This window comes from Numida meleagris, chromosome 4, assembly GCF_002078875.1.
Source record: "Numida meleagris isolate 19003 breed g44 Domestic line chromosome 4, NumMel1.0, whole genome shotgun sequence".
NCBI lineage: Eukaryota > Metazoa > Chordata > Aves > Galliformes > Numididae > Numida > Numida meleagris.
This window is the reverse complement of record NC_034412.1, coordinates 4,993,888-5,021,224: the sequence shown is the minus strand read 5'-3', so window position 1 is coordinate 5,021,224 and position 27,337 is coordinate 4,993,888. Positions and strand designations below refer to the sequence as shown.

At 41.7% G+C, this 27,337-nt stretch overlaps 1 protein-coding gene across 1 annotated transcript in view; it reads left to right on the top strand.

Annotated features, from left to right (window-relative positions):
* SPATA16 (spermatogenesis associated 16) overlaps nucleotides 3,220-27,337 on the top strand; it is an 86,509-nt gene continuing 62,391 nt past the window's right edge. The window contains exons 1-2 of the mRNA XM_021397136.1: nucleotides 3,220-3,595; nucleotides 18,290-18,901. Of these exons, the coding sequence (XP_021252811.1) occupies nucleotides 18,311-18,901 (591 nt within the window). The 5' untranslated portion in view covers nucleotides 3,220-3,595; nucleotides 18,290-18,310. The remainder of the gene's footprint in view (nucleotides 3,596-18,289; nucleotides 18,902-27,337) is intronic.

The following is a 27,337-nucleotide window of genomic DNA, read 5'->3' as shown; positions in this document are numbered from 1 at the left end:
TTAGTGTATGCCGAAAGTACTTATAAAAATTGCATTTAAATAGCATTAAAAGAGAGAATATAAAAATATTCTCACAGCAGTTATGATTAAAGCTAGACCTCTGTGGTTCAAAGATTTATGTATGCATAACAAAAAAGCTTAGGGCCATATTCAGTAAGATATGTGCCCTAGGCCATACTGCAAGTTCAGAGGTACAACAGAAATTTGAACTCAGGCTTCTGCACAAACCACAGTAGTATTTATCCAGTTAGCCATCCATAATATCAGCAAATAAGAAAATCAATATTTCCCAAGATATTTTACACCTCATCTTCCGTATTTTTATGGCATATTAGACCAAAGATGTACTATGTTCTTGTTGTGAAGAAAGATGCTTTTAGTTATTTAAAGTTTGAGATCCATTTAAAAATGAATTTGATTAAAGTCAGATACTCACAGGCATGGAATTATGATATAAATAAAACAGAACATACTTTAATGTAATATAGCACTTCATTTTGCTGAGATATTTGCAGAAAGAACACATTGAAATCTGCTTCCAAACTACTCTAAACCTAATTCTGGACAGTACCAGCCTGGGTCAAAATGAGGTATGTTAGAAATTATGCTTCTGGCTTTCAGAGGAATTGGCCACCAAAGCCTATATTTAACTTCAGGCAAAATTGTGTTCGGTGTGTCTGAAAATCAGGCCCTAAATTAAAAATAAGCGTTTTTACCTGGGTAGCATCCCTCTAAGTACCACCCACAAATTATATAGTGATAGTTCTTCCTGTAGGAAAATTGTCTTTTGGATAATTTTAAGATAAAAGCACAGGCCAGTGTCAGCCCTCTTACAAGCTGCATGCTAATGCAAGGAGGGGAAGGAAGGATTTATTTGGAATCTTCTAATTGACCTCAGTGGAATTGGGCCTGGAACCATTAAAACATTTATGAAAAGCAGTTATGGAGCATGAATAGTACTCAATCTAAAACATTAATGTCTAGGTAATATTAAAAGTAATTTGTTTAAAATAGCAGGGAGGGGAGGAGCAGGAACCCAGCTGTATTAAGGACTAAATTCCTCCAACTTTTTGTTGGTCTTTTTTATCATTATTTTTTTAAGCAGTTGCAGGGACAGAAGTTGGTGTTTCTCTTCATTCTCAGGAATGACATGGGCAGTTAAAAGCATTAAAACAAATGTGTCTCCAAAATTGATGTGGTTTGCCGGAAGTGAGAGTGGCACATTGACAGCCACAGGGTATGTTCAGAAGAGGGGCATTCAATTCTGGGATGTCACAAAATGTTCACCACAGCTGCATCGTGACAGGAACCTTTTCTTAATGCTAAGATGGATGCTCTAAAGACGGAGCTTACTGCGAGCTGTTGGATATGGGAACACGCAAATCTACCAATAATGCAAGTGCCAGTGCTTTATGAAGGGCACAGATACCAGAGGGGTAGCTGCCTCCCTAAGGCTGTAACAGTAACTGTGTAATTCCGTAGTGTCTTGAGTATGAGCCTCTGTTCATTAATCTTTATAAGAGAGGGGATTTACCTCCAGTAAAGGCCTTTTATGGCAATTTTCAGCTAGCTCCTCATCCAAAGAGAAGCTATCGTTCGTGTACAATCTGAATTTAACAAGCACCTGCATGAAAATTGCCTTGCAAAAGTTAGCCCAGTCAGCAAGGTGAAATTGCACAAAGAAAATCGGATTGACAGAAACTGCCTTTGTCCTCCTCCCTGTCCTGTACATCTTCCCCGCAGCTCCCAGAGCACTGATTTCTCCTCTGGTCCCCTGTGATTTATCTCCAAAATCTCCCAACATAAATGATGGTCACGTGCACCTTTACCTTTGAACACATGAAAGTCACATTGTCTCTGCAGTCACAAGAACCACGTAGTCATCCTACAACTATATAAAAAAACAAACTTTAACTTAATTATGTAGCAGCCTACCTTTTGACCGGAAAAGATCTGCAAGAGTGTGTGACGCCAATGCTTATTTTCTCTTATATTCTTGTTGAGACACAGCAGCAATGTGACTGAGTCATCTCACCATGAGCCGTGACTGCTCCGTCTGGGGGCTGCCTGTGCCCAAAGGCAACACCTCGCCGCCGTCCTGGCCACTCACCACTGCCCTCCCTTGCCTACCTTTGGCTACATGCAATTTTTCATGAAATGATTGGAGACAAGCCAGTTTTCAGATGAAAGGCAAAGGGTTTCAATTTGAAATTTTTATTTCAATATCTCCTGAAAATTGCAGTCTGACCACTCCTTTGGGTCTAATTCGCTCTCCCTGCTCAGGCTATGTCTGCAGCATCTTCCTCAGGCAAAGAACATTTTAGTCAAACACAACTACTTTATTTCCTTGTTTATTTTTCAGAAAGAAAAAAAAAAGATGCATGTTTATAGTGAAGGAACAAAATGTCCACTAAAAAATAACTTACAAACATTTCTCAACTACGTTTACTTTTTACTTTTTAAGATCTGTTCCCAGTAACGGATCTTTGATGCAGTCAGCAAGACTTTTCTTCTGCCTAGAAGACCTATTGATATACGGCCAAATAGAGAGCGAAGAAAAAATCCACTCTTGTATGTCACCGGACTCTCAATCTATTTTATGAGCCTTAAACACTAAAACTCTTTGCACAGTAGGAATTTTGGATCTAGAGACTCCATTTTTTCTCCTTATGTGGCTTTTCTACACCTGAAGTTTTACTTTCCATGAGTATTTTTAACCAGCAGAAACCTTTTTAGACCCTTACATCTTCCCATTGTCAAGGAAGAAAGAAGCAATCCTGTGAATCAGATCCCATGTGCATAATCACACAACTGCGCGAACTAATCGCATCCATAAAAAGCATTTGGTTCAAACATTGCTGCATAGGGAATGCTTAGCCTTAAAATTATGCTGTTTGGACTAGCAATGTTGAAAACATCTTATGAGCAATCCATCTGCATCAGTACTTTTTTTTTCCACTTAAATCAAGGTATATGGCCAACCTGATGGTGTCTATAATAAGCCTGCTGAATACGTCACCTTTTGCAATATTTACTTCTCTTATTGTTTCCTATTTCTGTTATACTAAGATGTACGTGGTTAAAATATATTTTTAAACTGATCAGATCTAGAATGTTTATACTAGTAACCTCAACGAAGTTTATAGTGGACTTGAAATTTGTTACTCAGCATACTGCCATTACCCATCAGAAACAGTGTAAGGCTGAAGGGCTGAACTTTCTGCTTAGCCCAGGAGGACTCATTTCCAGCACAAATTTGCCATCCATGTGACATGTCACCCACTGCAACATGTCCAGGCCTGGGGGCTCACCATGCAGATGGAGAGGCGGTGGCAGGCATTGGGGTTACTGGGGATGAAGGGTGGTGGGCACATGGGCATTCCTGGGACATGGGCAACACCAGAAGTTGGGATGGGAGGAACGCTGGGGGTGTAGGGGACACCAGGTGGTGAGAATGGAGATACTAAGGACACTAGGAAGTGAAGACATGGGCAGGTGTGGGGACATCAGCGTTGCCGGGGTGGAATGTTGTCTTTTGAACCCTGGCGCATTCCGTCTGGTATACAGTTGTTGATGGCAGCTGGAGACCTGTCTGGTAAGTGAGAAAGCTGCCTGCTTCTGTGCTGAGCACAGGAGGGATTCTTGTGGGGCCTGGGTTAACCTGGCTGTAACTACTCCCTTTGAAGAATAACAGGGCATTAATACATTGCAAGGGAATGGAGAGGGTGCCTGGCTGACACAGAGGGAACCCACATCTCCCCCTCTGTTACCTTCACTTTTAATGGAGTGGACATTAACAAGAGAACTGCTTTTCTCTTTCTTTACCTCACTCAAATTTACAGCCCAGGCTCAGCACTTTCCAGAGACTACAATGAGTTTCTTCCGAGCATCTCCTCTCCTACCTACCCCAAATCCTTTATCAGTTTCCATCACCTAACATCAAACTCTTTGCATCTCAGCCACCTCTATCCAAGGAGCTCATTTGGCAATACAGATCTTTGTAGGCACCTGTATCAACTGCTCTTCTGTCTCTCTCCCTCCAGAGCTTTTTTTAACTGATCTCCATTAGTCATTTAGGTTTAAAAAAGTCCTCCTTGAAGATCTAGGTGGAGAAGGGCTTTCTCCTTTTCTATTTCATTTTTGCTTCCACTTTATAAGTTCCTTTTATTCCCATTTCGTTCAGATTGCAACATTTTCCTTGAGGAAAAAAAAAAAAAAGCTTAATTATTGTTTATCTGGAGCTCCCTGGATGCTGCCTCCAAATAACTGCATTATCATCAAGTCCCCAAGTAGACACCAGGAAAAATCACACAAGAGAGAGACAATGAATGATCCAGACACCTGGGAAAGCTTTGCTCAGAATCTTGCATGTCGTTACGCACCAGATAGCCCAGCTCCAAAGGCCCAGGAAACTCAGTTTCATCAGTTCTACTCATCGCTCAGCTATGTTTAACACTTTTATCATCTTCCCTTCCTATCTCTTCTCTTAATTCTCTATTCCCTCCTCACATCTTTGATGCTTGTCCCTTCAGTCTGAGCCCCTAGGCATTTCCATTTTCTTTCTTTCTCTTTTTTGTTTCTTCCGCCCTGATGCACATTTCCCCACAACTGTTTTGCTCCACTCTGTACTTTTGAGGCCACAGATCAGTAAGCAGGGAGAGGATGCAACAATTCATACATCTGGGTTTCACCTCAACAGCATAGCTAAAGTAGGAAGCCAAATCCAAGATGGGGGAAGCAAATGTGCAGAGGAAGAGTTTGGGCTTAAGCTACTGAAAGAATAATTAAAAGAAAAAAGCCTGGATTGAGAGTAAATTTATTCATTTACCTGCAAAATAACATTTTGTTGCAGTCTCCTTCTGGTCATGGGATCCTTTAGTCCTCAGCGCCTGAACAGAGAGGTGGGCCCTGAGAAAGTCCCAATGCCTGTGTTTGACATTGCCTACTCTGTTCTGAAATGCCTCTTGAACCCATGCAGTGTCCCAGGTTGACAGCATGACTCCAGCATGTCTTTCTCCATCAGCTCTATCTTGTGGTCTGCAGTTATAAGGATTATTTGCTTGACGTAAGCGTTGCAGAGACTTATATTATACTGCATTTTTAAAAGCATTTGCAGAATTTCTTTGAGGATAAGGTCAACAAGTTGCTCTGATTTATGACTGTTCAGCACTTTAGTATCTTGACAAGTGAGTAACGACCTTACTCAAAATCCTTTTGTGTTTTAGAACGTTTCTTTTTTTAATTATGTGCACCAGTGGTGTTCAGGTGCTGATAAGCATAAGATCACTCCTCCAGTGGGCCTCTCAACATTCTGAGATGCAATACCCTACTGCTAAGGATATTTCTTTCCTCTGGTTGGTCTCTTTAAAAGCATCTTGTACAATGAATATGTACTAGTATAATAGGACCCTGATCTCAGATGGCACCATTTAATTTTATTTTAATGATAGCAATAAACGTACTAAGCACAAACACTGTGCTCAACACAGAAATAGATTTAATACGTTTAACTGGATTTTGAGATTGGTTGTCCGTGAACAGACACTCGTTCTCGCTCAGATCAGAAGTGGCATCTCAGATGGTACTTTGGAAGATGATATAATACCTGTCATCCTCATACCAGGCTAAAGAAGAGAAGAAGCATTAGGTATCCACTCCAGTCCCGTGAAAAGAATTTTTTTCATAGACTTGGATTTTATTTCATTATGTTTCTATTTCTTCATTTAATTTAATCATATGTCCCAAATCTATTTATCCAAATGCATCTGTTTTATACTTGGGGAAATACAATCTGAAAAGAAAATGTAACTTTTTTCCAGTAAAGTTTAAAGAATGGAAGGCAACTGATTTTAACATATTGCCACTTAATGTCATCTTGTTTGCTAATAAAATACATGGTAAAGCATTTTCAGTAATCACTTCTTGAAAGAAAACAGAGCTTTCCTGAGCTAATGAATGGAGATACGGTTATTAATTTATAGGATGTTCATCATTCTAATTCCTTTGTGTTTCACAAATATTAGTAAGTTGATCCATGCACCACTGAAGAGAAGTGAAGTCTTATTAGCTCTGTGAGGCGCAGAAATCACATGGCCTGCCCATACTTACCAGAAAGATGCATGTAAAGTATAATTAGAATGGGGAAAAATATTGCTCTTATTACAGTATCCGAACAATAAAATCTTCCGTCTCGCATTCAATATTGCCAACCTTAAACATTAAACATCCTCAGGCAGGCAACCAGAACATCTCACCAAATGGAAATTATTTTTATTTTTTCACAAAGATGCTTTTCTTTCTTTTCTTTTGTTTCCTGAGCCTCTACACGATACTTGAGTTATACTTCCAAGCTTTTTCCTGCAGCCACAAGGGCCAGCGCCATTATTTTTAAATAAACATTGAGGTTGTCATCTAATTGCATACTTTCTAGAAGGTGAGCTGTAAACAGCATGCTAAACAGGATAAGATCTGCTGTATTTCAAGGTGGCCATGCTGCTCATTCTGTAGTTGCACTATTTACAGGAATTATAATACCATAATACATTACATTAAGAACCAATAAATGAATTATTTTCTTAGATATGTTCCCTTTGTGGTGCCTGCTCCTTATAAAATCTTTATTTTTTCTGTGCAAGTTGGTAGCTTTGCCAGGCTATCCATAGCTAAGCTTGCAAAATTAAGAAATATAGATGAAATACTGTGGTAACATTATTCAGATGTAATCACTGACAAACCTTTTATGGACAATCTCTGGACAGACCTAAGAATGAGTCCTTCAAAGTGTTTGCATAGGTTTATCCTTGCTCTGACAAAGTCACTGAGGATTGTAACAGTGGATGGAAGTGGTAAGTTAGGCCAGCAATGGGGAGACTCCATGTACCATTGCTGTTTTGAAAAAATACGCAGAAAATCAGGTATGAGGTAAACGTTTTGGATAAATGGAATAAGTTCATTGCAGTAAAAGTGGTGAGGCACTGGCACGGGTTGCCCAGAGTGGTGGTGGGTGCCCCATCTCTGGAGATGCCCATGGTCAGGCCGTATGGGGCTCTGAACACCTGATGGAGCTGTGGGCGTCCCCGTTCATTGCAGTAGGGCAGTAGGACCAGATGATTCTGTGATTCTGTGAAAATTCAGTATAAACTGTATTGCTGCAGTCTGCATTTCCTCATTACAGAATAAGTCCCAGCCCTGTAACTGCTTGTTTGTACATCTGATGTTATGTAACTCTGTAGGACTACTCACTTCCATCACATTTAGATGCTGCACATGTGTGTTTGCATGACCGTGACCACAAGGAAGACTCGCTCAATGTAATAACTACCAGTTGAAAAACAAAATAAAAATCAACTCTAATTGTGCCCATTTAAATTTAAACATTGAGAAATGGCTTAAGTATGGTATTTCAGAATGTCAATGTTTTAAAAAGTCTGAAGATTTTAGGATCCTCTGTAACAAGGCTATTACAGAGCATCACTCCGATTGACGTTGGAACTAATGCAGCTGCAAGAGCAGCTGCAGCAGGAATCCACGGAAGCCAGCATGCAAAGCAGGCCCTGCTCAAAGTCCCTGGCTTTAGCTTTCATTTTTCTTCCCATTTATTTTTTAGCTGAATTCCAGCTTCATCTGCAATGACGCCTTGCTGGGATTAACTGAGGGTCAGAGCTCTAAATGAAAAACCCAGAGTTTACTGTCTTCTGCAAACCAGAGTCATTCTGACAGCAGCAAATGCTGCTTTTTCAAAATGAGAAATTCAGGGTTGTTCACCAATGAGATGCTTGCTAGCAGCCAGGAAAAAAGAGCTTCAATGAGGAGGAAAGATTCTTTGCAGTGAGGGATACAGGTCTGCAAGAGCATCCTTGTGCTTTGTGTATTTAAGGTGACATTTATGCCTCTGGGCAGGAGCAGTAAAAGATGATACAAGGAAGCCAAGCATCATTCACCATCCAAATCTGCATGTGCGGCAGCCTATTAATGCAACAATTTGGGTGTGTGGCCATAAGTTACCTGTACTCAGGACACACAGCAATTGGAAAGCCCTGCAAAAAATCGTGGAGCAAACAGAACACATCAGGAGATCCCAGCTAACAGCAAATATCACACCATGATATCTGCGTCTCAAAATCAGCTGAAGAAAGGGAACAGATACAGTTCTTCCAACTGACGTAATGCCTTATTGCAAGTTAAAATTCAGGTTGCCATACCTTTCATCCATCGGAGCTTTGCGGAATTTTCTCAGGAAGGTCATAAAATAAGACATTAGAGTGATGTAACTTAAAGGTTACAAAAGCAGGGACTACAGAATCAGCACTGGTCTGTGACGGTGTTGGCTTCAGTCCAGGTGCAGTTTGTAGGAAATAAAGGCTATAACCAACCACACGCTTAATATGATAAACAGAAACACATCGGAATGAACTGCTGCATCAGATTGCTTTGTTTCCCAGTGACCCACAACTGCTACTGTGTTTCCCTTGGCCATCATGAAGCTGTGTAGCTGCACGAAAGCATGCTGAAGAGAGGTTCTCCTCCATGTCCTGAATGGGAAATCTGCACCTGTAAAAGTTGTGCCACGTACCATTCTGTTCATCAAGAGAAGGGAGGAAAATTTCCCTACTGTTCTTGTAGCGCTTCAGGTTAACATTTGAACTGACAAAAATAATACAGCAGAAGTGATAAACATCCACGGAGATTAAAATAATTGCACAAAAGTCAATTTTTTTTTTTCACTGGAAAAATGAAGACACTGAGCTAAAAGAAATTAAAACCAGAAGCCATAATAAGAGCCTAAAAGCTGTCAAAGCAAAACAGCTGCCTTGAATGTTAATCCGAGCTGTTTCAGACAGTCCTTTTGCACAACCTTTTTTCTCCTGCTAACTTTTATGTCACAGCTCTATTGGAGGCACAGAGCCGCAGAATTGAGGCGCTGCTGTCAGGAGCTCTCATCTCCGCACGCTTTCACTCTCAGTCATTACTGGGTTTGCTTCACCTGCCACCGTTAAACCATTATGTGTCAAATTACAAAGCAGTTAGGGGTAGAATACATAGCTGTAATGCATGGGTTAAAAAAAGTTCTAGAAATTCCAGGTCTAAATTTTCTAGGTTTGTAACGATAACTTTGGAAAGTATTAAAATACATTTTTAATGAATATAATCCTCCAATTACTGACATGTGCTTCTCCGGGTGTCATATAAAATTTTTTTTTATCTTTCTGCCTCTCTCTTTTTCCTTCCTCCCAGGCTTCCTTTGCCTGGGAATATTTAAAATTCATTATTCCGCACTGCAAGAAATGGAATAAGCATAATTCGAGTAGTTGCCAAAGCAGCTAGCAAAACCAGGAGGTGGACAGATAAACTCCAAGTGCTTCATCATAAATTTTGACCCTTACATTTTGCCTGGGTCTAAGTATCTCCAGTGAAACCCCTTGGAGATATGCCATCAGGATAAGGCAACTGCAGTGCCACTCGCAAGGAGTCTAAAGGATGGGCCAGCAATAGCCACCATCATTGGGCCCTGAATATGGAGTCGCGGAGGAACACATGCACTGCTATGGCTAACTCATTTAATACCTCTGCTTAATATCTCTGCCTCCCAGTGGGGCTCATAGTATTTAATTACATATCTAATGGGAAATTCAGCCTCGCCCTGTGAGCTGCTGTGCTCCCTCGGCTTCTCTTACATTGGAGAAGCACTACGCTTCACACAACTGGTCCTGCCATGAAAATTAATTAGTTTATGCCTGAACAGGGCTTTCAACATACAGATCATTCTGTATGACAAAGTGGTATTATATAACAGATGGCGTTATTCAATTGAATTCCAGAGCCATAAGAAAATGATTGTCTCTTATTTTTAATCAAGCAGAGTCCAAGGCAGATTAGCCTCTAATGATGCTGCTTTGGCTATTTCAACAGTCCTTATTGCCACCAGAAAAGTTTTTCCCTTTCTTCTTCACCTGCGCACCCTGGAGTTTTCATTGCTATACAACCCCATCAATAAAGCCAGCACTAGGTTTCAGGTTAGCCTTTACCTTCAGTGAACGGTAATTGTTAAGACAGCAAGTTGCAGGTAAATAGAAAGCTTTGTTGGTTTGGAAAGAAACCTCTCTACTTCCCCTTGTTTGGTTTGTTGGGTTTTTACAAACAGCTTGTTTAACCATCACTCATTGCAGGGACATCTGAGTCCAGAAACAGCTCTGAAAGTTTCAGAGAATTAAGCACGAGTAATTCTGCATTTCTTTTCATAGCATCAGACAAATCTCAGGTTATAGATATGAATATGATTTCATATGCATGAATGCTTCAGTGCCCTCCCACCGGTTAACAGACTCTTTATTAGCCTCCATAACCCAAGCAGAAGAATTCCAATACTGCCTTTAAGGGTCACTTGAGTTGAAGCTTGAAGACAAATTGCATTGCTGGGGTCATAAAAATTCGGTAGCTAACTTGGCAAAAGACAACTTCGTTTTGTTGGCTGAGAAATAGAGGTATAGTGCTGTCCTGGTCTTCTCTGCAAGGATGAATTTCTGCTAATAGGCACCAGGTTGTGTTCAAACGAATCATCAGCTTCCATCTATTCAGGTTTGCTAAAATCTTTGGGACAGATCAATGTTAATTTTTGCTCTTTAAGATTTTCCCATTTCTCATTTAGGCTGTGGTCTCCATGGACCTCTGCATCAAGAGCACCTCCATGGCAAGAACAGGAGAGACTTGCCCGTACCCTCTGTCTGCTGCACTGTTTCCTCATCCTGGATTGTACTCCTCTGTTTTTACTCTTTTTCTTCCATTTATTGCTCTTACATTGGAAAACAGATACAACAGTCATAAAAAACAATAGTACAAAAGAAATAAAAGCCACAACAATAAAAGTTGAGAGAAAAGGAATTCCTGTTAACGACATCTACCAGGGGAGATTCCTCCTGCAGGGAAGGGAGCAGTGTGGGAGGGGAGGACATTCAGAAGGAAAGCAACCTCTCAAGCCATGAAAATTCACTTAGTATCTCGATGTGATGGTATTTTTAACCTCAGTCCCCTGCCTGATGACTTATTTTTCTTCTTTCTTTTCTTCTTCCCATTCTCATGCTGTCCTTTTCTCCTTGCTGCTCCTTTTGGTTGAAGGCTGTATGGGAGCTTTTGTGTTACTACCAGAGCAAAGAATAAGATGTTACCTTGTTGTTTAAGGGGCCAGTAAAATGAATGGCTTCTGAAGCTCAGTGCCAAGTTCCCAGGTTCGTTCTAATTACACAGGTAGAGTAACCAAAAGGAAGAATCACTACCAAAGCTGTCTTTATCAAAATGGAGTGGTCCTAGTTAGGAGCTCGTTCGCTGCAGCTAACGCTTTAGCAAATTAAACACCATGGGAGGAAGCGGTGGAGTTCTGTGAGCCACACAATAGGTAATGGAAGTGTTTATGGGTTTCCTTTAGGTTCCGGCTTTCCTAGTGTCTGGTCCCATAGGAATGTGATTGTTTTGTGAAGTGAAAGAGAGTGCTCTCCGCACTGTGAGCTCTCATTGAATTCCTGCCTTGTCCTGGAAGCAGGGCTGCCCAGAGCAGCTCTGAGATGCAGACCTCTTAATAGCACATTGGCAGAACTAATCAAGCCCAGAGCACAGTCTGCAGCAACCCTCCTAAACCAAACTTTGGCCCTCTGCACTCATTCTTTAGAAGTACTCAACTCCCACCATTTCAAAGCAATCTTTTCAGAAAATCAATAGTTCTTCATCTCCTTCAGAATGAAAGCAAGTAGGACACTTGGACGTTTGCTTTGTAATCTCTTCAAAAATTGCTTTCTTGTCTTCCCAACAGAATTAGGAAATATTGCAGTACCAAAAAAAATCTGAGCACAACGTCTCAGTTCTAGGACCAATCTTTGCATTCCTTTTCATTTAGGGATTACCCTAAGCTCGCTCTGTTTATACCTTAGGCACGCACTTACATCCTTGCTCCTCACAGAGAGGAATTGTTTGTTCTCACAACCCCACTTTTCAGGAGCCTGCTGGAGAAACCACTACCATTTAAAAATTTCTGTTTTCTCTCCCTCTTCTTCCCAGTGTCCCTTCAGCTAAGAAAATGAGCCATGCTGCTCCCCCAGTGCTGTGCTGCTGAATCCAACTGCGGAGGGCTGGCCAGGCTTCACATCCCGTCAGACACAGCGCTGACCTTTTTTTCCTAATTGACAATGTGGGGCTTTGTGCTAATAGGATGACATCATTACGCCAAGTTGAAATGCTCTCCCTGCTGTCTCTTTTGTTTCTCAGTATTTTTCTCCCACACTTTCAGAGGAAGTATTTCACCAGGAGGGAGTGTAAGGAAGACAGTTACACAGTGCCTAAAAATGCATGCAGAAAACATCCTCAGTTTGGCTCTCTTCATTTTTCCTTAGTCACCCTAGTTACCAACCACGTACCCTGAGCCCTCACAATGTATCGCATCCCCCTTTGCCTTCCTCCAGGTTGTCAGCTGATCACTGATGTTTCTCCTCCAGATTTGCTTTGCCTCGCTGCCCTGAGATATGCTGCTGGAGATTTGGGCTCCTTCTTGATTTTGAGATATAATTGCAGTTGTTAGCTTACTGTCCTGTGACAGCTCTCATTTTATTCAAGCAAGGTGTTAACAAAATCTGTGAGCATCTCTATAGCAAAAAAAAGGGAATTGAGATCTCTACATTTGTATAAAATTGTTGGCGGTTAACTTCTGCTGTGATACCCATATAACATTTCAAAATAATATTTTAAAGAGCGCATGGAGGGAAAGAAGCCCCAGAGCAATGGAAAATATTAAGATCTTTGTTTAACTCTCGTGAGACTGGCTAACCCATTTCAGTGAGTCCTATAACCTATTAAGATGCTGTCTTAAAACTAAAGAAAAAAAACCAGCAGTGCTTAATGCCAGTTATAGGTGGACAGCAAAGCAGGAAAGCATGCTGTCTTGCTTAAGCCAAGGAACCAAATAAATGCACATGCCGTGATGCAGAAGACCATGAGGCAGAAACTTCCCAGCCCTGCCTATTACTTTCTCTTACCTCTCCCATTGCTGACATATTGGGTGCTCCTGCCTTGTAATTCAATTTAGATGTCCTTAATCTTTTTTTTTTGTTAATTATTCTTAAAGACATATTAAGTATTTTACGCAGTATTTGTTTCTTACATTCTGTTTCTGACATTTTTACATTCGACGTCAGTTAACTTACATAAGCTATTATGAGCAATAGAAGGAATCAGCCTTTAAATGATAAGACTTAGCCTTTGCATAAGAGCATCTAGTGAACGAGCTGTCTGATTGCTGGGAACAGTAATTATTAATACAGTTTAATATTTCTCTTCTGTCTATAGCCTAATGAGATTAGCGTTCTGTTGTACTCAGCACCACATAAACAATTAATAAGTGAGTTTCAGCCTCAAAGAGCAATTAGAGTAATATGGTTAAATCCCTGCGAACTACTCTCAAAAAACACTATTTCCCTTGCCAAATTTCAGCCCAGAGCCCAATTTATTATTATTATTTTTGTAAACAGGTTAAATATAGTGAGTGAAAATACTGTTTGGAGTGGAAGTGCTGACAAAACCTTTACTGCAGCAATGTGGACAATGCAGCTGTAATAATGGCAAGTGTGCCCTTATCACAGCAAGAAAAATGTAAGGAGTTCTGCTTTTGCACTGAATGAGCCATTACTTATGTCTATCACAAAGAAATAAGAGTACTGAACAAAAAAAAAAGATACATTAAGGCTTTTTTTTTTCCAAAAGACAACTAAAAATAAAAAAGATCAGATGTGACTCAGGCTTTCAAACAATAAAAATAGCAAGATGAAAGAACTAGGTTGCTTCATTGCCTAAAGAAATGGCTAGAATCTTAAAAAGTCTGAAAACTGATTGTGAGAGACTCACTTTATGGGCTGCTAAGAAGGTGCTGACCTTCGTCATCAATAGATTGTCTGAGCCTTTGTGGTATTCAGCAGTAAAGGAAGTGCTTAAAAAGTCATCCTGCTGAAAGATGGACTGGAAAAATCTCCGCTCACATCTCAGCATCGCTGTTGTCAGTGCACATGCTCATTCAGAAAGTCTGTAAATCTAATACAGATAAATCTTGCTTCATTTCTAAGTGATGAAACTGGAGCATCCTCACCTTAGAGATGGATCAGGATATCTGGAATTCAATTTAAGTGAAATTATTATAGAGGAGGACAACTAATGACCTATCTGTTGTGAGCTTTGGATGTGTTTTGTTATGGTGTTATAGTATACTCTATTTCTCTGTCAGTACTGAGGAAGTGGGCTAACACTTGTACAAGTACCAGTGGTATAATTTTCTTTCACACGTTCCGTAGTTTCAGATGCAGTTTTGCCTCTTCCAACATTTTCACTGCAATGAACTGTAAGCAGATGACTATCTTGTGATTTCATGTGGCCTTCTGGGAGAAAAGTTCTATTACAGATGAAAAAGTTCAGTTCCTATCACTTTCTGGAAAAGTCTCATCACTAAGCAGTAGACCAATATGGCAGTTGTCATACACATCCTTTAGGAGGGCGAATTAGCCCAGGTAGAGAAGAAATACTGAGATCGCTAACACCTGGAGCTTCTGGGGCAGCCAGTGAAGTACAGGATGACCACCCTGGACCAGGCAACCTATACATTATGCTGCAGAGAAAGTGAAAACAAAACAAGAGAATGACAAGAGGTTTCTGCTGGTTCTGATAGAGACAAGGAGGGGATTATTCCGGTCTCCAAATCTGGTGCCTAATTTGCCAAACACATTTGCAAGGCATGTATGGGATGTTCAGCACCAGAGGATGATGGATCCCCTTTGGCTGCTATCAAATGGTCAGTGTAAGGAAACCTGCTCAGAGGAAGGAGCTCAGCCATCAAGTTCCCTTCCTGCATCCTAGCTTCTGTACCATCCCCAAACCAAGTAAATGCATGATGCAGCAAATTGGCACTGCGGAATCTGCAAGTGGAGAGCCACTTGCCCCTCAGAGCTGTGCTCTGCACCATTTGGTGCTTAGATGCTTCGAGGCAGCCTCCTTCTCACGGAGAACTATGAGAATAAATTCCCCTCTCCTGCCACTGCATTTAAATCAATGCTGAATGCAGCCCAGCGGTTCTGCCTTGCTATATGCAGATTTGGGAATACTGCTGTATGCAGCCTTCAGTGTTTAGAAAGGTTTTACTTCACAGCTTTAAGGACAAAAGCTTTTTTTGGTTGAAATCAAAGTTTAAATTCAGAAGGAAAAGGGGCTCATCAAAGAACTGGCAAAGAATTTAACAACTCGGTGCCAGCAGAAGTGCCAGTGTGATTTATCAGCAGGTTCTTCTCTAATCTGATCTGAGATAATAGGAGAAGGTGTTGAAAGCAGAATCAAACTAGATACAGAACAAAAAGCATAAGCAATAGGGTTCACGAGATCATGCACATAAGGAAGTTTATGTTATCTGGTAGGCTGGGCATTCTCCCCAAGAAGGTTTCCTCAGCTTTACGGGGAAGACAACAGACAAAACCAGAACATTTTAAAAGATAAATGATCTTAACATTTTTCTTTTTATGTTGTTTTTTTCTTTCATGTAAGCCTCTCCATTTGAAGAGATATGGTTTCCTCACTAGCAGGCCCAACAAAACGCTTAGCTGTGGGAACTGGTAGGGTCATGGACAGAGGTCTCTTGGCCAGGATTTAACCCTCAATATGCAGAAGGTTGGACCTGCTTGGTCTGAGGGGGAGGATCATTCCTGAGAGCTCCCAGGTTTAGTTTCCTTCTGACTGCAGCACTAAACTGTCATTCTATATTCCCCTGCATAGTGATTCATTAGGAGCATTTTACAGTGAACGCTTCTGAAATCAAAAACAGACATTTTAACAAAAGTCTAAGGAAAATACTTAACTGACAAAGATAATGATTTTCTAAAAGCTTTTCCCTAGAAGTGTTTTTATATTGTGGCAGTGATTAAAGTGAGCCTGCCTGAGTTAAAACGTGTTGCTATCGCACAAGCCAAAGTCATGGTAATCAGCTTGAATACCTAAAAATACAATAGGAGCAGCATAAATCCACTCGATTCAACAAAGTTCATCTCAGGCGCTGGTCCAATGGAGAAATGTCTGAAAGTGATTAATGGAATGTATTTTACTGATCATGCTCTTCTTTTTTTTATTGCATGGTAAATTTCTGATATTTTTAAGACAGCTTGGTCCAGTCAATTTGCCATTCAAATTGATATTAAATCCACCATCAGATATAGGACTTTGCCTTTGTAAGCTTTTTGGTGAACGGAAGAGTCCATTAGTTGTCCCCAAGGGCTCCATGGCACGGCATGGCTGCTCAGAGGAAAATTCCTGCCAACTTCTGTCTGACACAGGTACTCAATTTTCGTTTTCCAGTGAATACCCCATGCTAGAGGCTGTAAAAGCCCTGCATTGCCCCTATGGGGCCTGGGCTATCCACAGAGGAATGTCATGGCCCCATATATGAAGGTGGTGTTGGCACAACGTGGCACTGAGATTACCAGGCTCATCCCTTCAGCCAGACCTGGGGCTGGCTGGAAGATCTCTGCTCCACTGCACAGTGGAGATAAATCATAATTTCCTAAATTACTTGGTGCTGAAGCCAGTGCTGGAAAATGAGGCTTCCAATCTTTGGACTGTGCTGTGGTTTGTTTAAAAAGGGACTGAGTGTCTAACAAACAGGTAAAATTGCTGCCAGATGCAAGTACATTAGCCTTTTCCAGCTGCTTTACTGCTGCCATTCAAAATAGTTTGCTATAAATATGATTCCTTTGAGCTCTATTCTGACGAGTGCAGAGCACTATCTGAGAAGGGCCACTGGTTTTCCATCCCCACTGAACTCGGTAGGAGCTGTGATTGCTCAGCACATCGCTGAAAAAGTCCTCTGAAATTACCTTAAATCACGCAATTATCCCCTCACCTCTCACTCCCTCTCTGGCAGTCATGGAAGGAGGAATAAGTTTCTCCACAGGCAGTTCTGTATCAACTTCTCATACAGCCTGAAATGCTGTCACCTCTTCTCTTTACCCTCTCCTGTACATTTCTGCCCATTGCCCCAAAGAGTACAGATTGACGGATGGCATCCAAGACATGTTCTGGCAGCTTTTACAAATACTGTAGACTCTATTTAAAAATCTGTTTAAAATCTCTTTATGGACCAAGAGAAATGCACATATTATGTATCTTCCCCTTGTATATTCTGTGCCCATAGTTAAGCGCATTAAACTGGTGCTAAACGTATGGAGGTCTGCTAAACCATAACGTGAGGTTAAAAGTGGAGTGCTCATGCTCAACAAACGAGTGAAAGACGCGTGTCATTAAAGCTATTTACAGTCACACTGTTCATTACTAATGGAGAAACTAAGAAGAAAATTACCTGTGCCTCCCTCCTTGCTAAGACAGATGAAAATCAAAACTTCCATTGAATGTGATGATGAGTTTACAGTGCAGAGCTTGTCACCTTTCCTTTTGCACAGGAACTGGTTAAGAGGGTTGGGTTCTGCCTCGTGCACCAATTTGAGGCCGCTGCCAGCTCCCTGCGTTGCTAATGGGGCAGGGCTGCTTCTCCAGCAACAGGGCAGTATTCTGTGCAGACAGTGCACTAGAAATGGCTTCAAAACCCAAATCCAGATCTGAATTTTCATAGAATTGTTTGAGTTGGAAGGGACCCTTAAAGGCCATCTGGTTCAACTCCCCTGCAATGAACAGGGACACCCACAGCTCAATCAGGTGCTCAGAGCCCCATACAACCTGACCTTGAGTGGGGCATCTACCACCTCTCTGGACAGCTGTGGCAATTTTGCTCAAATGCAGCTGAAGCTGAGATCCTGCTTTGAGCTTGTGCCCTTTGGAATACAGCCAAGGTGTTAATTTGTAAGCACTCCTCTCTGGCCTCAGTGACTGTGCTTAGCGGCTCTCAAAACCCAGGCCCCAGCGATGTTTTGCTCCCTAGAGCATGCAACACAAGTCAATTAGTCATAGGTTTTTGCTCTTTCTTTTAGTCCTTATGATTAAAAACCATATTTTCCCTTCTTGTTGCAGATATAACAAACTAGTACACCACCACTACTCTACATAACATCCATTATAAAGAGCTATCAACTGTAGTTAAGATGCCTAAAACCTCTACGCCCCTTATGCAGGACAGAGACAGTAATTACAGTGAGCTTCATATGCCATAGACTAAGTACCAAAGAGCTTCCTCATAATGCTGCATACTACGTGCTGAGTGGAGAAAGTATTTGCAGACTTTTTTGGCTTTGCGATGTTTGAGTATTTTTAACTTTTCTTCATCCTCTCCTAGGGCTCTTTCTTTGCTCAAGTTATGGAGTCAGAAAGCAGCACTGACTTTCAAAAAGATTTCTTAGGCACGAGTGGCCGGAACGAAGCCTCTCAGCAAACACAGGCTAGCAAGGAGTCAAGCGTAGCAGCAAACAAATTGAATGATATTCCAGAGACACTGCAAGAGGTCAAAAACCACCTTGGGGATGGAGCAGTCGGAAATATCACGGAGAGAATAAAGGAGGCAGAGAAAAAGGAGGAAAAACAAAGTAATGATGTCGGCAGAGCAAGCCCTAAATGGAAATCAGAAAACAATGAAAAGCAAGCCGGGAAAAAAGCAGCAACAAAATTACAAACTGGCAATCCCTTAACCCTGGCCGCTGTGTCCCATATTCCTCTGAACGCTCTGATGGATGTAGAAATGGAGCTGGTCTACGCTGATCAGGAGGAGATCGCCTTCGAGTTCGCGGTGCCCGCAGCACACCATGGCCATGCCGATGCCATGAGTGCAGCGACCGATGGCACGGTGCCACTGGTGGACGAGCAGCTGCAGGCAGCCCTGCGGGAGGCCAGCAGGCACTACAGGCAGAGGAACTATGCGGTGGCAGCTGGACTGCTTGCAACTGCTCTGGAGGTACAGGGGTAGGGGTGGCGGAGCCACCGGGCTGAACCAGACATCTCTGGGGCCTCAACTCTATTTATCATGGAATCATAGAGTGGGTTGTACTATCGTAGAACTACACTTGATGGAGGAAATTCAGAACCCATAGAAAAAGAAATGCTCCTCTCTTGAGTCCAGTCTGCATCAGGGACAAATGATCGGGAGAGTTCCCACCATACCCCAGACATCCAGGCACTTCTGGGTGACGTTTAACTTTTTGGTTAAACAGAAGGCCTGTTTTTCCTCATTGTTCCCTACAGCAACTCCACCGTTTCTCTCTTTTCCTCTAAAACTGGCAGATTGCCATTGGATCTGCATAGAAATCCTTTTCTTTCTGCATGAGAATGGACAAATCCAGTAGCAAGCAGCCCCTCTGGACACACAGCCAGCTTTTTCTTCTGCAGTTGAGAGCTCGCACCTGATTTTTGTGGAAAGAATGCTCTCTTGGCTGCCTGAGACGCTAAAGAAATAGTATGACCTTGGCCATGATCTTTGAAACTAATCTGCAATTTTCATGACTTTCTATCCTCAAGTGCTCAAACTTGAGCTGTCCTAAATTGATCTGCCCTCCGATAAGTAGATATTTCTGTTTGCACAAGCAGAGCCCTTCCCTGTGTCCGGCTGAGCCCTCATAAAGGAGGTGTATGAAAACCTTTGACATTTCTGAAAACCTTAGCCAGACAGGGAAGAAAAGAAAAGGGAGTTCCCAGGACTCTGTCAAGGTGGCAATTAATTCTGTGAGAGGAGAAGGAGAGAAAAGGTGCAGGAACCCCCCACAGGTGGGTCATGGTTGCATCTAGCAGCCTCCTGGTTCCTGGAAGCCAGAGCTAGCACCACTTACAGTAAAACTGATTGTTCGAAGTTGTATCATTATTCCCAGATTTCTCTAGTGCTGCTAATCTCAGTTAATTATATTGGAAATCCCTTGCATTATGACCATGTAATTCATAATGTGCCAGAAGAAGTCATGGTTCATAATAATCACATAATGGGCAAGGACTTAGACGTAATCAGATTTTAGTTACCCTGTCGTGTTTCCATAATGCTGCTGTAAAACCGACATAATCACAAAAAAGCACCAGTTATTTAAACATTTTTATCAGATTGACGTACGGTATCTTTCTCCCTCTCTTTTTTAAACAATGTAAGATAACAAAAATTGGATTACAATTGCTGGGAACAGACTATGATAAACTGTTTGCTTGCGTGCAGAATGAAATGTAACAGTGGCATCAGTCTCTCAATTTTTAGTGATGCTAAAGCTGCTAAACAGTGGCACTCTGCAGCCAAAGGCTGCTCTCATAGGGGTGGCATCAGAGCATTTTGAGCTCTGTACCTCCAAGCACATTGCTGTCTTATAAACCTTGAAAGATGCCCTATATCTTCACAATTAACCCAGACACTAACATTCCCTGTGTGAGTGAGGGCTCGACTTTTGCTGTGATACACGATGCAAAAAATCGCTCTCTAGCAGTTGTAAGAATGTAAAAGAAGAAAAAAAAAAGACACTTCAGACTCTTTACAGGAATACGGTTGGTGATTAAAACAGAGGACTTCGAGCTGTGCTCTCTGGGTTCTCCCTAATGTTTCATCTCCACTGTGACCCCAATCACTTCAGCTATGCACTTGACATCCTGAATAAGGGTCCAACTGTACTTGTTTCAGTGCCGTACTGCCAAATTTAGTTCAAAAGCATTTTTAAAACGTTCTTATTTTTTTCTATACTGCTGAAGGCATTTTATTTTAAGACAATAAGTATTCTTGCAGCGAGTGAGGAAAATTAGAAAGTGACGTTCTTTTCAAGCTTTTTTTCCCCCCCTCATTCAGAAATGAGCTGTGATGGGGACAAAAACACTTTTCAGTTGAGAGGAAAGGAGTGCTTGTCTGTTCCGAAGGGGAAACGGAAAGGCCCATAATAGACATCCTGGGGAAGGAATGAGCAAAGATTAAAGAATTCCTTCCCGGGAGTGGTTGGGAAATCAGGACATTGTAAGGTGGGGCTTCTCAAGCCGCCTTGCAATCCCACTCCCCCCAGAAGCAAAGCCAAGTACGCTGAGAACATCTCTGAAAGACATCTGTGAGCTCTGTATCTGAAAATCTTCACTGAGAGGGACATGGTATCTATGTCAGCAAGCTGGGATAAAGCTTTCTTCCAAATCTCCCATATAGCCACTCTCCAATTAGCCACCCTGTTTTCTCCATGCATGCAACCTCACAGCAAATCTCTTTTCAGTTTCCTCTAAATTAAATAAATTCACTCCTCTTAGTATTTTCTCCCAGGTCATGTGTTTTAAACCTCTGCATCATGTTCATTGCTTTTCTCTGCATCGGCTCCAATTCATCTATTTATTCAGATACAGACAAATTGGAGACAATGCAGAGAAAACCAGAAAACTTAAACAGCTGAGATTGAAACTGTGGCTGTTTTACCCATGGCTCCTTGATGAACCACACACACAAAAAATTCCTCCACATTTAATGTCAGTAAAGAGAAGTGTGATACGTTACAAGCTCAAAGGTCTGGAATTCAAAGTTGTGGCTTCCGGTGCAAAATGTTGACAAATTTTTCACGTTTAAGGAAATTGAGGTTTTAGTCTGACATCACGTTTTGAGTGAGAGACTCTGATCCAGAAAAGCACGTGCATGGCCTTATATGCAATTGTATCACTAAGGCATGCTTCCTTATTTATGTTTCCTAGCTCTTTTTTAAGTAAAAACATCTTTTCTAGATCTACCTGTATATTCATGTGGAATTATCATTCTTTAGATCGTGTTGTTTTCCAGATATGCAAATAAAAGGCAATTCTGAAAGCCTAGCACTGGAATTGTTGGAGTTGAGAAAAGGAAAGTCATCAGGCAGAAGGGAAAATTGAAATGGGTGTTTAATTTAGAGACTTATCTGTTGGACAGCATACAGCTGATTACTACAGACTTCAGAAAGGCAGCGTTATCAAGAAAAGAATTGGTGGCTTCTTTCTATTTCTGCACTATTTAGCTACCATTAAATTAATCAGAGGGGACCTAGTGTTAGTCAGCTGCACCATAGTAGGCCTGGGAGACGAAAAAATAATGCTCCCATGGAGAACTGTAACCATTAGAGCTTAAGAATTAAAGGGCTGAAGAAATTGGGGCAACAGTCTTTGGTCTCCCACCTCCTAGCTCAGTAATACGGTATATTTGGCAGACTACATTGAGAAACACTGTAAATTTCCCTAAATTTTTGGCATCCATATGTTGGAACATAGAAAAATAGGACTTGAACATCTGGACTGCGATATGAAGGGTATGAGAAATGACTCTAGCTTAAAACCTCAATGGAAACTGTATACATATATCTAGAAAATCTCTAGCCAATTATTAACAGCTTAGCTATGAAATAACATTAAACCTTCGTAAGGATCCACAGATCTTGTCTCATTCTCTCTCAGAAATATGTGGGATATGTTCACAATGCCCCAACCTCCCACAGATGGCTGCTATGGGCACTGTTGTGATGGCAGTGAGCTAAGCGTCACTGTCATCTCTGTTCATGTACCTCGGGTTTTCAGGTTAACCTTTCCTGTGGCTTGCTGTGATTCACTGCTTGCAGGGAAGGCCGTGGCAAGACCACGCTCCCTCTTCCAGGCAACAATATTTGCAAACAGAAAATATTTTGAAAGAAGCCACGGCATCAGGGTCTTGTCAGTATACCAATGTAGAGTTAGGCAGTATGGTTTAAACAAACATTCATTCTATCAGTGTCTTAATATAAGATGAGAAGGAGAAGATGAGTATCTTCCATGTAAATGCCAACACGAGAAGAGGTTCACTTTAAGCAGTGAATGGAAAAGAATGATAGTCTTTCTCTGAGGCCCTGCTGCAGTCTAGGGAACAGCACATGATGGGGATATTTGGATGTGCTGCATGCTGAATCAGCTCAAAGTGCTCCAGAAAGGTGGATAGTGCCACATTTCTACCCCTTCTTGGGGTCTAGAAGCCCTCATTGTATAACCGCTTACTTTCAGGAGCATGGGGACTGGAATTGGTTATAGAAATGGTAAAAAAAATGCCAATTTATAGAGATTTCCTCACCCTCCTCTCACCAAGAAGAGCCATACCAGGACTAGACACATTTTAACACCACGAAACTTGAGTCCACAAGGGATAACATGTGAAAGGCTAAATATTTATTTTTAGCACCAACTTTCTGGAGCTAAAAATCAGACTCATAAATCGTCTGTTTTATCATCAGCACAGGTTCTCTAGAAACTTCTTCCTGAGAGTACACCAAGTCTTGGACAGAGAACAACAAAGGTGACAGTCACCGATGCCCCAAACCTGAGCACAAGATGCTGACTTTACTCTCCAGAAGCATTCTTTTAACCTCTGATAACAAATTAGTTTCCTAAATACAGCCTACTCATTTAACTTGCTTTAAAAAAAAAATGTTAAAAGGCCTGATAATCAGCAGTTTTCCTCTCCCTGTAGTGCCATCACTATATTTTTAGGCTGCAAAGCCAAGAAATTGATTTTTTTCTACTGATACTTAACTGTCTTTTATGGCTGTGGAAGATTTTAGACCAGGAATGTGAAGCTTACAGATGGCTCAAATCTGGCTTGTGGGATAGAGTAGGAATCTGTTATAATGATCCATTTGGACACGCTCCCATCTTTTGATCACTGAATTTGAATCTATTAATCTTCTCGGCATTTCCAGCATGCCCATCACCATGACATAAAGCTGAGGAACTGCACAACTATTTGTCTATACAGATTCATGCCCTCATTCTTCTTGCCTGAAGTGCTGTTACGTATCTGGCTTATAAAGTGCTTTTTTCTCAAAGGAATACTACACGCCGACCATAAAACAATATGTTTCCTCATTGATGTGCGTGTACAAGAACAAAATCCCTATTCCAGAAAGGACAGACCATATTTTCCAATCATTCTCATGCCAAAGCAGATCAGTCAATTTCTAATTAACTCTAATTGGCTTCCTCACATGCTACTCAGTTATTTACCTGGAGGTGAGAGTGCTCAAAAGCGCTAAATATTTTCTTCGTACTTTGTAAACATTGAGCAAACCGTTGATTAAAAATAATAATCACCCACCACTTGTCACTTACAATCAAAAGCCTCATTGACCTAGACACGTGCAAACCTCATGCATTACAGACACTGCAAAATGCAGACAAGGGCCACATAATAGATCTCTCAGTAGGTAAAGACGAAGAAAGAAAAAGAGAGACTAAAAAGACATGGGACAGACTTGGAGGAAGGGAAGTGGTGATAGGATGAGAGGTAATGGCTTTAAGTTGCACCAGAGTAGGTTCAGGTTGGATATTAGGAAACGTTTCTTCTGATAAAGAGTGGTGATGCATTGCACAGGGTGCCCAGGGAGTCGTGGAGTCACCGTCCCTGGAGCTGTTCAGAGCCGTGGGGATGTGGCACTGAGGGACGTGGGCAGTGGGCATGAGGGGATGGGCCGGGGGTCTTTTCCAGCTTTAATGAGTCTATGAAGCATAAGCTCATCTTGAGAGATGTGGGCTCAGTCTTTTGCTCAACCACCAACATCGTAGATGGCTCAGGGCACATCACTTCTGCCTGGAGAAATAAAGGGCTTCTGTGAAAGCGAGCCAGCTAAAAACCTTTGGGTAGCTGAACCCCACAGCTCCCCGCGTGCATCACAGGCCTTAAGATACCAAACAGAAGGTCAGTGCAGAAGTGTGATCCCACCTTCTGCCTCTCCCTGTGAAGCAATGCCTCAGAGCCTGGTTTGAAGAGGAGTTCCTGTGATATCCAGGGCCCTGAGAAATTGAAGGCATTCATCCTCCCAAGCTGCCATCTGCTCCTGGAAAGGATCTCACAGGAACAGGGAGGGCAGAGCGATCCGTGTTTAATTTGTGGCTATGGGTGCTGCCCAGCTGGTCCAAAAAGACAATGACAATCAGCTTAATTTACGGGGAGAAAATTAGGCAGGTTAGGAGATGGTCCAAACACTGAAAGCAGCTAGTGCAGGTGAGCAGTGGGTGCAGAAGGTGTGCTATTAACGCATTTTCCCTCTGAACTCTCCTTAAATCACACTGCTGCACGCTACCTGGGCTCTGCAGAGAGAGACAACGATGCAGGCTGAAGCGGGCACCGAATTGGAAAGCGTTCATGGGCTGATTTGAGAGGAACTTTATCCATGAGGACAGTTTAGAGAAAATGTGTTATTAAAGTACTTTATTTCCATTTAGAGATTCACACAGGCATGCACAGACAGTAGGTGGTGACAGCTGCTACCAGAACCATTTGTTATCTTACTCCTGTTCAGCTTTTGACAGTGTAAAATGAATATAAATGCTGAAAAGCTTTACAGAGGTGAACCAAACAATAAAAAGTTGAGGGAGGATGAATTCTGTTTAGGTTACTTTAGGGAAGAGCTTTATTTCTGTTTATTCCTGAGGCGTGGATATGTGCCGCATTTCTCACGCTGACAATAACACTGAGGAGATCTGTGTTGGAGTTTACCAAATCCCCATAGTCCTGAGGTGAGGGCAGAGGGGAGAGCCAGCCTTGCAGCTATCTTTAATGCCATACTCAGAAATGGCATGAAAATACGGCTTCAGCAAATTATTGTTTTTTCCTAATAATCCTGTCCATCAAAGTGGAATGAGTCTTTCACATTGTTTGCCTTAATAAAAGTGCTGGTGAGATATCTCTGTGTTTGGCTTTAGTGGTAGCAAATCTCTTGGCATCAAAGGGATTCAATTAGTTGGCCTGAAATTATATTGCTTTTTCCAAGCAATCATGACAGCTCTCAAAATCTTGCTACAATACAGTCACATCACACCAGCTGACAGTTGCCACCAAAAAATAAAATTAAAAAAAGAAAAAAAAAACCCAATCCTTTTGGCCAGCTCCTTCTGTGAATGCTATCGAAAAAGACTGATGCTCCCACTTCCAGAGCAGCAGGCATCTCGAACTGCAGCCTGTCAAGGAGAGCTACTCGTATCCGTTTTGACTTCTGTCTGATTGTTCTGTTTTCATACGGAATATTTACACCATTTTTGCTTTGGTTTGATTTTGGATGGACTCACATTGGAGGGCTGACAGAGCATGCATTACAAAGGCAATCTATAAAGGAGGCTTCGGTATACAGTACAGAATATAAAGTTCCTTGGAAACTATTGTAGTATATTGATTCTGCAGTATATGTTTCATTAGAGAGCTTTGGAGGTTTGCTTTCTTTTTTGTTCTGCACTCCTCTCACCCTGGCAATACTGATAACGGGGGGCACTCCATGAAATAGAGGCTGGTAATGAGAGGCCCTGATTTATGGCATGGCACACAGATTAAGCTGAAGTCGAACAGGTGACATTTTCCTAAAGCCTTTGTTCCCGATTTAAGTGCTCTCAAAGCAAATTATTTACGAGAAACAGACCCCCGAGTTTGTGCTGGGGGAGGTAAAGCCTTTATCTGAATCCATGCCAATAAATAGGAATGACTTTGGCTTAGGAGTGCTGCAGGGAACATCGTTATCTTCCATGGGAGGGAAAGATTCATGTCAAGTTTATTTGTATAAAGCAGCATCCAGCTGTAAATGAGAACAAACCAAATTGCTATATCCTCTAAATTTTGCAGGCACTTGAAATCTCAATTTAGATTTGGATTTCTTTAATATTCTGCCCTACATGGACACCAAATCCCTTTCACTCATCTGAGATTACTGAGGAGACACCTGCAAAACGGGCTGCTCAGAGCTGAAGGAGGAATTGATGCCTCAGTGCAGAGGGGGCTCCAGATGGACCCAACGGAGATGTGGAGAGACCAAGATGGATCCAACCCCGTGCTGGTCCCAGAGCAAGGGCAGGCAGCCTGGAGGCCCACCTGGTGCTCACCAGGTCTATGCTTTTCAGTCTAACACTGGTTTTGGGTTTTTTTTGGAAGGGAAATAAGGATCGTTCCTCAGAAATTGGCACATCTGAGGTATACTGGGCTCTCTGCCAGCTCTGTGTAACCAATAATATCCCCAAAACAGCAAATGTGCCCCACACATACATAGCTGTTACAGAACCTGGTGCTAACTCTGCATAAAGCAGGTAATATGCCTAAAATATCATATGTACATATTATTTGAAAAACCCATTGCAGAGCAGATTGCAGGAGGCTTAGCAAATTTAGCTCTTCTTACCTGACATTTGCATTCAGATTCAGTAGTGAACTATATCTTTTCAATATGTTCTTAGAAAGTTATTTACACAAATCTCATTAACAATAAAGACAGCGATTTTATATACGATTCCTGCTCTGCTGACTGAAATTACATACCAAGGCATCAGTGTGACTTTAAACAGAAGCTGGAAAGTTATGCTGCATGAAATCATACCATTGAGAGCAAATTCTCTTTTTATCCTCCACGCTGATTATTTTTTACCCCGCTCAGAC